This window comes from Peromyscus leucopus, chromosome 10 (genome assembly GCF_004664715.2).
Source record: "Peromyscus leucopus breed LL Stock chromosome 10, UCI_PerLeu_2.1, whole genome shotgun sequence".
Classification (NCBI taxonomy): Eukaryota; Metazoa; Chordata; class Mammalia; order Rodentia; family Cricetidae; genus Peromyscus; species Peromyscus leucopus.
The window spans coordinates 54,966,612-54,981,790 of NC_051071.1; the positions used below are offsets into that span (position 1 = coordinate 54,966,612).

Consider the following 15,179-nt stretch of genomic DNA (forward strand, 5'->3'; position numbering starts at 1 on the left):
ACAACAGGCACACGGAAGGATGTAGTTGCAGTTTCTCTTGCTGTGATAAAACACTCTTACCCAAAGCAACTTAGAGGAGGAGATGTTTTATTTTATTTCTGTTTCTATCATCAAAGGGAGCCAGGGCAGCAACGCAAGCAGGAGTTTGAAGCAGAAACCCTGGGGGAATGCTGCCTGCTGCTTCCATCTCACTCCTCACTCCTCATACTTAGCTTCCTCACACTGTCCAGGATACCTGCCTAGGGATGCTGACACCCACAGTGAGCTGGGCTCTCCTCCATCAATGAATAATCAAGGCATATCCCCCCCTCTCCCTAGCCCCAGATAATGCCTATAGGCCAGCCTGACCTGGGCAATCCTTCAACTGAAATTCCCGTCTTAGGTGATTGTAGGTTGTATCAAGATGACAATTTAAGGCTAACTAGGGTAACTATATTAATTGTCATAAAGTGTTTTAGACACGCAATAACTAAACTTGGGTGCTTATTAAGCTTGAGGTTCACTCCTGGCTGCTATTTAGAAGCCATCCAGGATGTGCTGTGCCTTCCTTTCTGACTTATTTCCTAAGGTCTCTCTTGTGAATATCCGTCTATTCTCCATTGAGCCATATTTGGTTGACTAATAACAGAGTTACAAAAAGAGAGAAAAACCTAATTTAATCTTACTGTTTTTTTTCACAAAAATTTGTTAGGTTCATTAATAATGCTTCCAGCTGAGAAGCCATTAATATGTGGCAAAAAAAAAAACACATAGCAAAGTTCCATGCGTATTGGAACAGTGCTCATGGAGGATTTATTACTGGAACGAAAGCAGCAGCTTATGTAGCAAATCCTAAGGCTATTTAGCATATGGAGCATAATGAAACATTCAACCACCCCTGTGAAAGCAAACTGTGCTATTCAAATGACCGACGAGTGAGCACCCTCCTAGCCTCCAAAACCAACATCTGTTGATATTCTGTGCACTCAAAGGCACCGAAGAGACTTTATAATGCAGAGGCCAAGGCTACAGAAATAACATATAAATAGCTCTTCTCAGGGGAAAAAGAAACACGGAACAGTAACTTCAAAAAAGACTTCCTTTCTGAGGCGTGTTCAGATACAGTTTCTCCTGCGGAGTGTACACATGTATACAGATTAAATAAAACCAATGCCTTCCATTTCAATGGTTCAGACGATATTGTCAATAGGGACTAGTCATATTGGCAGTGCATATCTGAGTGTGGAGGTGTGCATACAGCACGAAAGCAGACAGAAATTGGCCAATATGTCTCACAGAAGGCACTATAAAGAAAACTGCTCCTAGCAGGAAATTTTATTATAATGTTTACACCAAGAACATAGTTTGGCATAGTTGAAGGTCTGCACTGTGGCTCAGTGGTAGGGTGTTTGTCTTACATGCATGACTCCCTCAGTTCAATCTTGAGTATGGAGAAAGTCTACCCATGACTGGTCTCTAAAACACATCGCTCCTGTTGCAGAATGTTAAAGCTGGTGCCAACTCCTCTCTTGTACCCCAATCTACAAGTTGCCCTGTATCCTTTCCTCACTTCTCTGTGCCCTTGTGAGCACATCTGTGTTTCAAAGCCATCCGTCCTGTAGGGATGCCTTTCTCTTTTCTCTCTGCTCCATGCCCTGTAGCGGCCACAAAGTCTTGTCTACTTTTTGACCTGTTTTCCACACTCGGAGCTCCAGCTGAGCTCAGACCTCAGCCTTTCTTTAACTTTCCTTAGGTAACACATTTATTAAACTGAAGATAACCACCCAAACCCATCAAGGGTTCATAATGAATTCCACCTCTCTTTCTTCACACAGTAGGGTGCACAGGCCGAGTGGTCATAGAAACATCTTCCATTGCATATATCACGTCCTTAGCAAACCAGAGCTGAGAAAACTGTAGGTCATCTATGAGGTGATTGCTATTGGGCTGAAGGCTACAACAGAGTTCTGGTTTATGAACTGGTGCCAAGCTGGGGGTGGGAGCAGGGAGCCCTTAGTGGAGAGATGCAAAGTTCAGCATTTACAACTGATGGGAAGCATAGGGTTCTTAAGAATCTGAATGTCCTGCGATACATATGCACATTGGAAGTCAGTATGATATAAAACAGAAAGGATAAGTTGAGTAAGAGAAGATGTAATTTGAGAAGGATGGAGGTGGAAATCAAGGTAGCAGCTACTGACGGCAGCATGAGGGGCCCCTTGGACACTGGCCATGTTGGGGTGAGATGCGTGTATACTTTGTAAAAATGTGCTGAGTAGACACATAGGTTTTTACACACTTTCTAGTATAAGTAGCTGTGACTGTAGTGTGTAATGTGTGTCTGCACTGCTGAGGTGGTTTTCTAGAGTCAGACCTGAAACTCTACCTGAAGCAGCATTAGATTTCCTGTATGTTCTTAGGTAGTTCACTCAAACGTGGACTTCGCTGACGTGTAGCTCGTCAGAAATGGCCACCACATACAATGAGACCCAAAGTTTCTTCGACATCCCTTAGTAGAAGTAGAATAGCAAACGAAGGGAGAAAGGGCTGAGCTGAGCATCATGTTCAAGCAAAATATGGGCATTTTATAAAGCTCTAAAACCCACTTGGTATGTCCTTTAGTCAGGCTTCTGTGAAAGAAACAGTCTCTCCCACATTTCCAACATTTATTCAGATTTTCTTGGAAGTAAATATAGGGTTGACATCCATTAACAGTTTGTAAGTCGTCTTAAAGCAAACATCTGCTTGGCATCCACTGGCGTGCACGGTTTCTTTTCCTTTGAAGGAATGTCTATTGAGTATTTCCTGGCTCCATTTGTGCTTTGTAGCTAGCTACCTCTTAAGTAGAACATTTAGAGAAGTCCTTGAGCTAAAGACCATCCCCAAAGACTCAGGCAGTAGATCTGCCTTGACCCGCTCCCCCTCCCCTTATTGAACACACTCATGCTACCACAGCAAATATACAGAGTATCCCTTCAGGCCTCTTCTAGGCAGATCCCATCGAGCGGAGTAGGGCCAAAGGTTTTGCCTGGGAATGCCACTCTAAGCGACAACACTCACTGAAGTCAAGTGGACTTATTTATTTATTTTTTTTAAATCTACTATGGGGGAAATGGCCTAAAAGGGGGTTAAGCTTTGATTAGAGATGTTGCAAGTAGAGAAAAATGCTTACTTCAATTTAACTTCTGCTTTCCAGGAGACATGAGTACATAAATTATGTAGCAGGACGGTGATTACTAGACAGTCTAAAAGCTGGAGGCTCTAAGCCAATTTTCAACCAACTGTCACAGAGCATAAGTTTCAAAATATGTTTAAACTAAACTGACAACTACAGAAAAAAAAAAAGTAAGACTCTTTGAAAAGCTGGGCTATGTGAACTGATGAGGACCTCGGAGACCACACTCTATTTAACACAGTGATACTTCACTGCGGCCTTCCTACTCTTCTGGAGGGATGGGTCAGAGGAAGAACAGCTGGATCCCCAGACCAGGATCTCAGCAACAGAGAGGCACTGCCCAGCACAGAGCAGCAGGAGCAGAGTTCATCCAAAAACTGCCAGGGTGACAGGCAGGTCTCCGAGCAGGGTCTCCCAAGCTGGGAGGAGGGACCACAGGAAGGAATGTGTGTGCTTCCTCCCTTTCTACATCTCAGTCACTCTCTTCTACCTGCTCCAGGCATCTGAGTCCCCTGGAGGATTCCACCCTTGCTACCTTCTAATCTCATCATTTTGCAGAGAGAATGATTTCATTTGGTGTCTAAGGTGCCAGAAAGGTAGAGCTAGAACACGTTTCCTGAATCCCCAGTCAAAACAACATATGTTCCAGGCACTCTCAGTACTCAGGAGACAGAGGCAGGCAGATCTCTGAGTTAGAGGCCAACCTGGTCTACAGAGAGAGTTCTAGGATAGCCAGGGCTACACAGGGAAACCCTATCTTGAAAAACCAAAAACCCAACTGACCAACCAACCAAACCCCACCCCCCAAACCAGCATTTATCTAATATAAAAATGGGAAGGCTTCGGGCAAAAGTATTAGCAACTGAAGTCAGGAATTATTCATCTAGGTTCTAGAATGTCAGGATAGCTCTTGATTTTAGCAGTTCCCACAAAGCTTGTTTTCCTTAAGGTGTTGCAGGCCATCTGTGAAACCGTGATAATGGTCCGCACCGTCGTACATTAAGCATGTGTGTTTCCAGTGGAGGAGGTGAACCAGAACTTTCTTCTGTTCTTCACAAGCAGCTGAAAGGGCATGCTGGCGCATGTCTGTAATTCTAGGACTTGGGAGGAGGAGGGAAAAGGACCAGGAATTCAAGGCTAGCCTAGGGTATGTAGTGAGCTCAAGGCTAGCCCTGGAATACATGAGACCCTGTCTCATAGACCAGCCAATTAAACAACCACCTGGACAACCAATATACTAGTGATCATCCCAAGTAAGAAGCAGTGGACTCGGGCAAGTGAATAAAAGGGAAGAAGTACAGGAAGGGGATGCTTACGTTGACATGTTGACAGCAAGAAGCTCTTGGAGGTGGGGGCGTGCTTCTTATTAGGTGATCTGGGTTCTGGAGGTAAGCTGCCCAACAGTAAACACAAAAGCTGCGTGGTGTCTGTGAACACAGTGCTTGTTAGGCAGATAAAAACAAGACTATGTTCTACTGTTTTGATTTAGATGTGTGTGTGTGTGTGTGTGTGTGTGTGTGTGTGTGTGTGTGTGTGTGTGTATTTTTCTTAAGGTATAACATGTAGCCCATACTCTGTAAATCAAAACCCAGACTCAAATGCCTTGAATAATTTTGGGTTGGGGGAATTAGTTCTGTCTATGAATAGTCCCCTCAGAACACAGTGGTGAGGGAGAGATGTAATGACTCCTGACAGAGGCCAGCAGCTTCTTTCAATTCAGCAGGAGGCTCTGGGGAGCAAAAGCTCATCTTTGTAACCGTGGCGATTAGGCAAACACTAAAAATTCATCTTCCCGTCCTGGGTGCTGATGTCAGAAGAAGGCGGATGCAATCGTGAGGACCGAGTGATTGGGAGACTCATTATCTGTTCTGGGAAGGCTTTCCTTGCTGTTCCAGTGGGCAGTAGAGGATGGTCCCATTCTGAATTATCTTCATGTGTGTGGACAGACAAGCAGTAGGTTGGAAAGGAGTCTCAATTTGAGGGAAAACCTCAAAGGGTTAGCATGAACACGAAGGAACTTGGGAAACAGTATTATACAGTATTTTGAAATAATAGTCAATATTTATGTGAGCATCACTCTTCTAATGGAATGAAATCTAGAGTTTCCCGAGGCTGGGAGATCATCATCATGTGAGAAATGAGGGGTGACCCTGGGGTTCATTCTCCAAGGACCATACACAGGCTCACTCCACATTCCCGACTTGTGATAGGAACATCATCATTACACTCGGAGGTCAGAACGTGGAATGAGAAAAACATGATCTGTGCCAGCGGTGTAATGTGAAGAGGCACCAGGCCAAGAAGGTGCACAGACATTAATCCGGCTGTGGCACTGACGTAATTATGGGTTTAGACCAGCCGCAGAGCCGGGCCAGAAGCTTCTCTTTAGGGAAAAGGGTAGGAAGGTAATTAGAATAAAAAAAAAAAAAGCCGAAGAAAGATGTCTTATTACAACAACAACAAAATCCTGAGGAGAACCAAGTGTCTGCCATTCAAGGCCCTCAAACATCCATAAAACAGAGGCAGCCAAGAGGGAGGAAGCAGCCACACACATCTTTATAAACTGTGTCAGCACTAAGCTTCATGTGCTTGGCGGGTGAGACCCTCCCAGGATCCCCGGCCTGGAAGAGCTCTGAGGTCCCCATGACTTATAATCCTGCAGGACAAGGATCTTCAGAGAGAATTTCACAAGCGCAGAACATATTTCCTCTCCCTTGACTCTGCTTTCTGGTGTCCCTCTGCTATTGTTTAATTCTGTGGTTGGTCTTTTTGAAGAATGGTGGGAGGTACCGTGTTAAGCTCTTCCGCCATGACTGCCTCAAGAAAAAATGGACTCCTGCATCTTTCAAACCAGCTGATTCTACTTAGTGTAGAGTGGACAGCAACAGCAAGGAGAGCACGTTATCAAGTCATACTTGTCCTGGTAAATGCAATACCTGTGCCCAGCACACAGTAGGAACGGCACAGAGGCTAGCTCAAGCCAACTGGCCGCTTTATCTAAACATCGCTGTTGGCTGTTTTTTTCTGGTCTGAGTAGGAGCCAGCAGCCATAACACTCCGGGGCTTTTTGAGCAAGCGTCTGTGGATCCTCACGATCCCATTAGTGGAAGTGACTGAATGGCTAAATGCAGCACAAAATTATCCCGATGGAAGAGCGCAAGAGCTGAGCACTAGTAAGCCCTCGTCAAGACATTAGCAAGAGACCAAGAAAAGTAACTGGAGCCCCAGCTTGGACAAAGCGTGAAGATACCCAAGCAGAAACCAGAGTAGAGGATAATTCCCATCTTTGTGATAAACAAAGAAGATGACTGTGTGGAACAGTGGACATCTACAATAATAGATCACTCCAGAATCTCAGCCATAGCAGGAATATACCACAGAGAATTGATTCTGTAGCTAAAATAATCACATGCCTGAAAATAATGGGTAAGTCTTAAGTCTCTGAGGATAACACAATTTTTGTAGGTCAAAATGATGCTCATCTGTGATCCTTACAGGGTCTGCTCTGTATACATTCCAGGAAGTAAATTTCAATTGAAATTCAAAGAATACATATTAAGTAGATAAGCGGACACAAAAATAGTTTCAAAGGAATAACTTTCCTTGACTAGTAAAATAGAGCTTTTAAAAGTAGTTAGAGCAAAGACAAGAGAGCTAAGGGTCATGGCAAGCACACAGGCTGGGGAGGGATTCTTGAGAAGTCCCACGCATGTTTTGTCTCCCCAGAAGAGAAAGTGAGTTGAGGAAGTACTGGCCCTGGACCCACTGTGACCAGCTGGTAAGATTCAGTCAGTGGATGACAGAGGAAAATCCTTAGCTGAGGTGACCTGAAGAGAAGAGCCTGGGCAATGCTATGCAGGAGGCTAGAATACCCCTGACAAGAAACCAGACCAGCTCGAGCTAAGTGGTGTACACAAGGGCTCTTTTATGCATCAGGCTGTCGTAACTCAGAGACAGATTTAAATCTAGGATATGAGCAATTTTATAAGTTACTAGGCCAGAGTCTTAGGGTAAATAAACAGCCGTCGGAAAAATATTCAGCGATTTGGAGAATGACTCAGATTGTACCTCCCATCATGCTAGCCCCAGAAAATAAATTCTAGCAGTTGGATCAGTGATCTAAATAGAGACAACAGGGTCTTTCCATAAACGAGCCAAGATGGAAATGCAGATAAATAATTCACACCCTGCTTTGGTGCCGAAGATGAAAGCCAAGGCCAAGGAGTTCACTCGATCACTAGCTACGGCTCTGGCTCTGCCATGGTCTTTTTCAGTACGGGGGTTTGAACCCAGGGTGTTGCACATGTAGGCAAAAACCCAGTGAGCTATGTTCATAGCTCTCTTGAAAGTTTGTTCACTTATTTATTTTGGTATAGAGTTTCTCTAAATTGCTCAAGCAGACCTTAAGCTTGCTACATTTTGGCTGCTGCCTCCTAAGTAGCTGGGATGATTGGCATGTGCCATTTACTTGATTGCCATTGACTGATTTTTTTTTTTTTCCTGAGACAGGGTTTCTCTGTAACAGTCCTGGCTGTCCTGGAACTCACTTTGTAGCCCAGGCTGGCCTCAAACTCACTGAGATCTACCTGCCTCTGCCTGCCAAGTGCTGGGATTAAAGATGTGCACAACCACTGCCCAGCGCCATCGACTGATGTTATAGACATATAATGGCAAAGAGCTGGTGGCTTCAAACTATGAGTAGCATTCAATACTGATTGTCAGGACTCACTTCCCAAAACTCTGCTAACAAATCCATCTCAGTCTGTGAACCCTGGGACTCTAGTGAATGAATGAACTAACCTAACATTTGTAATTTCTAGATTTAAAAAAAAAAAAAAAGTTTGGAACTTTAAAAAATTAAAAACATAAGATGAAGCTGGAGAGAGAGAGCTCAGCAGTTAAGAGGCATCATTCTACTTTTTCCCAGAGACCCAAGCTCTCTGTTCCTAGCACTCAGTTGCCTTTAATTCCAGCTTCAGGGGGAACCAGTACCTGTGGCCTCCCTGGGTACCTGCACACGTGTGCACAGACTGGCTCAACTCACATATACATACTGTTGAAATAAGATCATTGCAAGATACCATCAAGATCAAGTCAATTGCAACTGGGGAGAACCTACCTGCAGCAAATGACAGCTTTGCAGGACAAAGCCAAGTCCAGGAAGTACTGCCGGACTCCGAAGGTTAAGGCATACTTGAGGGTCTTCCCATCAATTATAAGCGCGAAATCGTTTTCCTTCCGCAGGGCATCTCCAAGGGTGGTGCAGTGCCGACTGAGAGTTTCCCTGGTTCCCTGAAACATCAACCAAGGCCGTCAACATTCAGGCCACTTGTTTGACTACAACGTCCGCAAGATGTTCAGTAACTAAATTGAGTTATGCTTAGTGCTTTTTTAAAAAAAAAAAAATCAAACAGCGTTCACACACCTTCATTCACTCAGTTCTCACAACAGCCCTTCTAGAGGACAACTGAGAAGGTTGCCAGTTAAATTCTGGGGAAATCATACACCCGTCCACAGCAGGGCAGGGACTGGACCACAGGCCACCTATTCCTCCGTGACTCTGCTGTTCGTTACACTAACCACACAGTCACAACACTGCAAACGCATTTTCAGTAAATTCTCTTCTTAAGAAAAAAAGAACAACACCCATGTAATTTATGAACTAGTCAAAATTGGTTTGCCGTGAACCGAGGGGAAAAGTTGGGGAATATAATTTAAACAATTTATGAGTGTTCGCTTGAGAGTGCTCAGTGCTGTTGAAATTTAATGCCTAGGCGCCTAGAGAGGAAATGCAGCCTTTGTAATCTCCTGTAACTTCACGCACTGGCTTCTGTGGCCTCAATCATGGTTCCATGATGCTGTATTTTAGTGGGGGATGGAGACATGCAGCTTGGAAATTGTGATGGGTGCAATAGAAGGAGCCTTTCCATCACGTAAAAGTTCACTCCTAAATCTTTAGTTATCAGGGAAAGCTTTATCATTTAAATTGCATAAGAACAGGTGCATGTGTCCTTCACCAAGGACCACTTGCCCAGCTCCTCAAAAGGAAAACAACAACAACAACAACAACAACCCTCCCACATAAAATTACCATTTCGTATATCTAGTTTTCCCCCAAATCCTAAAGACTCTTCTTGCTGTGGTGATATATTGTGTACCCTAATAAACTGGCTGAGGATCAGAGAAGCAGAACAGCCAGCCACTAGTTCTTACCTCTACAAATCCTCAGCCAAAAGAGAGAGTTCCTGTTTCCTCATGCCTTATATACCTTTCTCTGCCCAGACATCACTTTCTGGGATTAAAGGCATGTGTGCTTCCCAAGCAAAGGCATGAGATCTCAAGTGCTGGGATTAAAAATGTGTGCCACCACTGCCTGGTTCTGTTTCTCTCTTATACTGGATCAATCTCGTGTAGCCCAGTGTGGCCTTGAACTCAGAGAGATCCAGGTGGATCTCTGCCTCTTGAGTGATAGGATTAAAGGTGTGTGCCACTGCCTGACCTCTATGTCTAATCTAGTGGCTGGCTCTGTCCTCTGCTCCTCTGCAAGTTTATTAGGGTACACAATATATCACCACATCTTACAACATAACGGATCCATCCAGTGTCCAGTTCCTGTTCTAAAGAGCCCTGGCACTGAAGAAACACAACACTCATTCTACACAAGGAAACAGAACTTAAACTTAAAATCTACAGTTATTTATATAATAAACTACAGTCACACACAATATGCTTATAGAATACTTTGTGTTCATTATATTCAAAACAGAGTTCCTTGTGATGGCTTATTTGGACTGTCAACACCATTAGACTAAGCGACACCCGAGTGTGGCTGTGACTGTTTCCAGAGACAAGCAGATCCCGAGCCCTCTGAACTAATAAACAGATTCACGCCTTGACAGGGTCATAGCATGGTGGTGCGGCTGGTTGGAATGTGCTGAAGCGAATGAGGTGGCACCTGTTAGAAGTATCACCAGGCATGGGGCCTGGGTGCCATCTTATCTGGGTCTGTTCCAATATTTGCTTTCCTCTGCTTCCCACCCACTGTGGTGTTAGCTGGTCCTCTACACCCGGCTCATAGAATGAACCAAACCCGGGAAACTGTGAGCAAAATGAACCCTTTCTCATCTCAAGCTGTTCTCATTGGGCATCTGGTCACACGAATGAGAAAAGTAATTGACACTTTATTCCTCCAATTTTAGGGTGTGGCCCCAGGCATTCCATAGTTATTTCCTGGTGAGGGAAGCAATAAGGAGATTAAAATTTCACATTGGAGATATTTGAAGGTGTTTTTGTATTTGTATTCAAGTGCAGATGACACTAGATCCTAGCATTTTAGAATCTGTTTATCTGGATGATAAACCATGTCATACTGTACAGTAAGACTGCCCAACACTCCCAGGAGTAAAATCTTCCAGTTTGATTGTTACACTTTATATCAGGGGGCAATTATTTGGTCCAAGAGGACTTAAGAAAAGGAAGTGTAAAAGTCTATAAAATTCTGCCAGTAAAGCTTACTAATGGCAGTCTAAAGCATATTACTCCAGATTGTTTTAAAAGCAAATTCACGGTGAGTAGGTGGATAAATAAACCAACGAACGTGTGAAAAATAAAAACAAGAATAAACTACCTGGCATGTGCTGCGCACTGGGCTGCTTTAAGGGCTCTGTGCTTAGACGAGACATTGAAGTTAACACAATGCGTAGAGACACTACTCTATGTTAGTGTGAAGACCGAGTGCTCAAGCTCCTGGCTCAAGAGTGCATTTGCAAAGTACAGTCAGCTCAGAGTTAAATTTCTGTTCTGGCTTGTCTTTCTCTGCACACTCCATCAAAAAGAACCAAATGCCAGAAGCGTCAAGTAGCACAGAGAGCAAGTTCAAGGCCACAGCATTCTTTCTGCTGTTTCCCATGAGCCTTCACTGCCCTTCATCTACCATTTATAAAACAGAGGTAAATCACACACCAACGTCTCTTCTCACTCTACCATCTTTCCAGGGCTCCCAGCGATCCACCCACTGAAGTCTATCCCCTTAAATGGTGTCCGACCTTCCCACAGTTGGAGCCTTGGCCCAGAGCTTCTTCCACAGGCTTGACCTGCACGTCTCTGTCCCTACAGTGTCTTTCCTGCCAAAGCAAGCTGACCTGCCAGGCTCCCAAGCTGCCCAGTGCAACGAAGCCTGTGTTAACAAAGCCCCCAATGCCTCCTGTGGGGTGTCCAGGGCTGAACCCCTGCCCACAACCTGTATAGAGCTTACAGTATCACACACTCAGAAATACATCTTATCTAAAGACAGCACTGATAAATTCGACAGCATTCCATCGGCAACAGTCCATTTCCCATTATTACACACACACACACTCACACACACAGGGGTAGGGGCAGAGACAGAGAATAGAATTTCAAAACAGCCATTGTGTGTGTGTGTGTGTGTGTGTGTGTGTGTGTGTGTGTGTGTGTGTGTGTGTGTTGCTCCAGTGACACCTGAGCTGAAAACCTGAAACAAAACCTACAAAAGACCCCCCCCCCCCCCCCCCCCCCCCGCCAAGACTTCCGATTTCTTTGGGGGGGGATCAGCTGTGAGTCAAGAAGAAACCATCCCCGGCCCTGTGGGATGCCCATGCTCCCCAGGCTGGGTGAGCATCGCCTGCGTCCTACTTTCCTTCTCTAAGGCCCTCTCTGACACCTTCAGATTGGCTGAAAAGTCTCTCATTTGTGGCACCAGTACTCTATGCTTCCTTGGCGACTTGTCAAAGACCTTCAGCAAATCAAGAGGTGTCAGGAGGTGTAAGCGGCCACATTTCAGGTGGGGTGAAAAAACTCAGCCCAGTGACTTCTTTCTCAGCAGCCCACCTAGGGTGCGAGGTTACACCAACACCAATCTGCGAACTCCCATTATTTTAGTTCACAGTGTCCCTGTACAAGGTGCTCTGCTGCCGGCTGGGTGCCGCTAGTTACGAGTTATATTTTATCCTTATTTACTGCTGGGGCCGTTTTAAAAATTCTCTTATTTATGAAACGTCCTTGCATTTCCTCCAAGCCTGGGAGCTGTGCTTTATGGCTGCATTGCATGGAAGCTTATCTCCTGTGGCTATATTTATATTTATTACTGTATTAGCTGCCACTCTGCTTTCTCTTTGGCTACTGGAAGGGGAAATGTTTAAACATATAAACTTAGTGACTTGTGAAAGTGAAAATATGTGAAGGAGAAGCTAGGTTAGAAAAAAGATCCAAGACTGTATAGGGCAGAACAATACAAGGGCTGTGCTGCATTCTGCCTGCTGCTATTTGTAAGCTGGATAAAAAGGGGCATGGGGGTGGGCTGGAGAGATGGCTCAGAGGTTAAGAGCACTGACTGTTCTTCCAGAGGTCCTGAGTTCAATTCCCAGCAACCACATGATGGCTCCCAACCATCTGTAGTGAGATCAGATGCCTTCTTCTGGTGTGCAGGCACACACGCAGATAGAGCACTCATGTATATATAAAATAAATAAATAAATCTTTAAAAAGGGGCATCAGAGATGTTCTGAAGTTAAGGCAGTTTGTGGAGACAAATATACATGGATGTAGTTGGAAGTTTTTCTGACAGAGGAAAGGTCATAGTTCGAGTTGCTTGCCGATAAGGGAAAAGTGGGGTTGACTTTTCCCTATGGTGATTCTCCTCCTAAGTCCCCTTTCCTGGGACTCCAGCAGCTTGCACACCCATGTACTCAAGGAAAGCATTCAAGGCAGTGCTTACAGGAAATCTTGCCTGACCCTCTTGCCCTGATTTTCTCCTCTTTGCGACCTCACAACTTTGCCACAACAAACTCCACTTTACAGTGCTGGTTAGTTTTTTTTTTTTTTTTTTTTAATTTTTTCCCCCATTTTTCTTTATTAAGAAAGTTTCTACTCACTCTACACACTATCCACAGATCCCCCCTCCTCTCTTCTCCCACCCCCCAGCCCTCTTTCCCAAGCCACCTTGCATCCCCACATCTCCCCAATCGAGGTCTCCCATGGGGAGTCAGCAGAGCCCAGCACACTGAGCCTAGGTGGGTCCGCGCCCCTTCCCACTGCACCAAGGCTGCGCAAGGCGTCACACCACAGGCATCGGATTCCCAGAAGCCTGCCCATAGACCACAGACAGATCTGGATCCCCCTGCCTGGGTGCCCCCTAAACAGTTCGAGCCAAACAAAGCATCTTCCATATCCAGAGGGCCCAGTCCAGTCCCATGGGGGCTCCACCGCCACCAGTCCACAGTTCATGGGCTTCCACTAGTGTGGCCGGTCATCTCTGCACGTCCTCCCACTGGTTAGTTCTTGTCAACACAAACTAGAGTCACCCGGAGAGAGAGACCCTCAACTGAAGAATGGCCTCCATCAGATTGGCCTTTGAGCATGCCTGTAGGTCAGTGCCACTCCTGGGTGGTGGTCCTGGGTTGCATTACGAAAGCAAGCCGAGCAGGCCGTAGAGAGCATGCCAGGAAGCAGCATTCCTGTGCGGTCTCTGCGTCAGTTCCTGCTTCCAGGCTCCTGTGGCAGCCTCTGCCCTGATTTCCTTGATGAGAGACTCTAACCTGTAAGACGTACTAAACGCTTCCCACCCCACACGGGTTCTGGTCAGTGTTTTATCACAGCAGTAGATGGCAAACCAGCACAGCAGGAAGACAGAAACGTCCACCTCTCTTCCCCAGAGGCTATTCCACATCTTTCCTTCTCTCCTCTGGCTTAAAAGCTGACTCATAAACATCTGTGCGCTTCATTCTTTCCCTTAGCGGCGTTCCCAGCCCCCGTGGCTATTTAAGCCTACGTACAAGGTCAAGGTTTTCTTATTCTAAAAACAATGAATAAATAAACTAAAAAAAAAAAAAAAAAAAAACATTCTCATGAGCCCACTTTCCCCGAGTCCTCCAGGTAACAAGAGTGCTTCCATCTTTCAGGTCCCCTAACTACTCCGTCTGCTTATACTATAGCATGCTGTAGTATAACTTAATTTCTATCTCCAGCTTCTTCTAGCGCCTGAAGTCCGTGATGGGGAGGCCACGGAGAAGATAATTGTTAGTGACAACAGAACTCCTTGTGGGAAGGTAAAATGGCTCACTCCTGTGACCCCGAGGATGTTTTTCTGCTGCCTCTAAACTTTTCAGGAATCTTGGGTACTCTCCATAGAAAATAGAAGATAGAAAATGTTCCTGTGTTTTTCTCTTATTAGAAAAGAAAAATAAGGAATGGATAATTAATGACAACCCAGCATCGACTTCTGCATCCAATAGCTTTGACTGCCCCGTGAATGCCCTAAGATGAACACCCAGGCTAGCTACCTAGTGATCAAGGCAAGGTGTGCAGCTGTAGGCCAAGGGGAAGGAGATGGTACTTTATTTGGTTTGTAAGAAAGCCGGGGGTGAGGAGGGAGAGGTAGAGAAGGCAGACGAGAGAGAGGGAGGAGGCTTCCTGAGGAAGAAGGCAATTTGGGTAAGTAGAATTCTTCATAGCAGCAATGGGACTGGGGCCTTCCTAAAATCTCACTTAAATTTAGAGCACAAGCTGGTCAAACAGACAGCATGTTCACAGAACACACTCCAGTAAAATCACAACAGCCATCTACTAAGAACCCGGAGACTGACCGCTTTATAGAAATCTTTTGTATTACGTTTATATGACCCGTGGCAAGGAAACCCTTTATAAAAATCACAGCAGGTGCCCCACACAATGAAATCTGATACGATTTTAGAGGGAAATAAACCGGAAGCTGGGGTTTGTACGGCAAGTATTGCAGCACACACATGTTGTCATTTTTGTTTTGGTGGAACTGCTTGGAACCAGCTAGGAACTGTAGGGCCGGATGTGCAGAGAACATCAGGCCACCTAAGACGCGGGTCTATGATGGGCCCCAGAAAGCACCTGCATAAAAATGAGCCCTTCAGCTTCTGGCCTTTCTGCTCTTTCCCAGATTCCTCTCAGAGGTTTATAGGAGAGAGTTTTACTTAGGAACAAATCCAAGGAACACCCTTCCTGAGAATGTGGAGCTATCCCCAAGCAAAGGGAA

General features: G+C 45.2%; 1 protein-coding gene across 7 annotated transcripts in view; it reads right to left on the bottom strand.

The window, feature by feature from the left end:
• Atp8a1 (ATPase phospholipid transporting 8A1) overlaps positions 1–15,179 on the bottom strand; it is a 228,809-nt gene that overhangs the window by 58,900 nt on the left and 154,730 nt on the right. For all 7 annotated transcript variants that reach the window (XM_028882277.2, XM_028882275.2, XM_028882276.2 and 4 more), the window contains one exon: positions 8,274–8,446. In XM_028882277.2, coding sequence (XP_028738110.1) covers positions 8,274–8,446 — 173 coding nt within the window. The remainder of the gene's footprint in view (positions 1–8,273; positions 8,447–15,179) is intronic.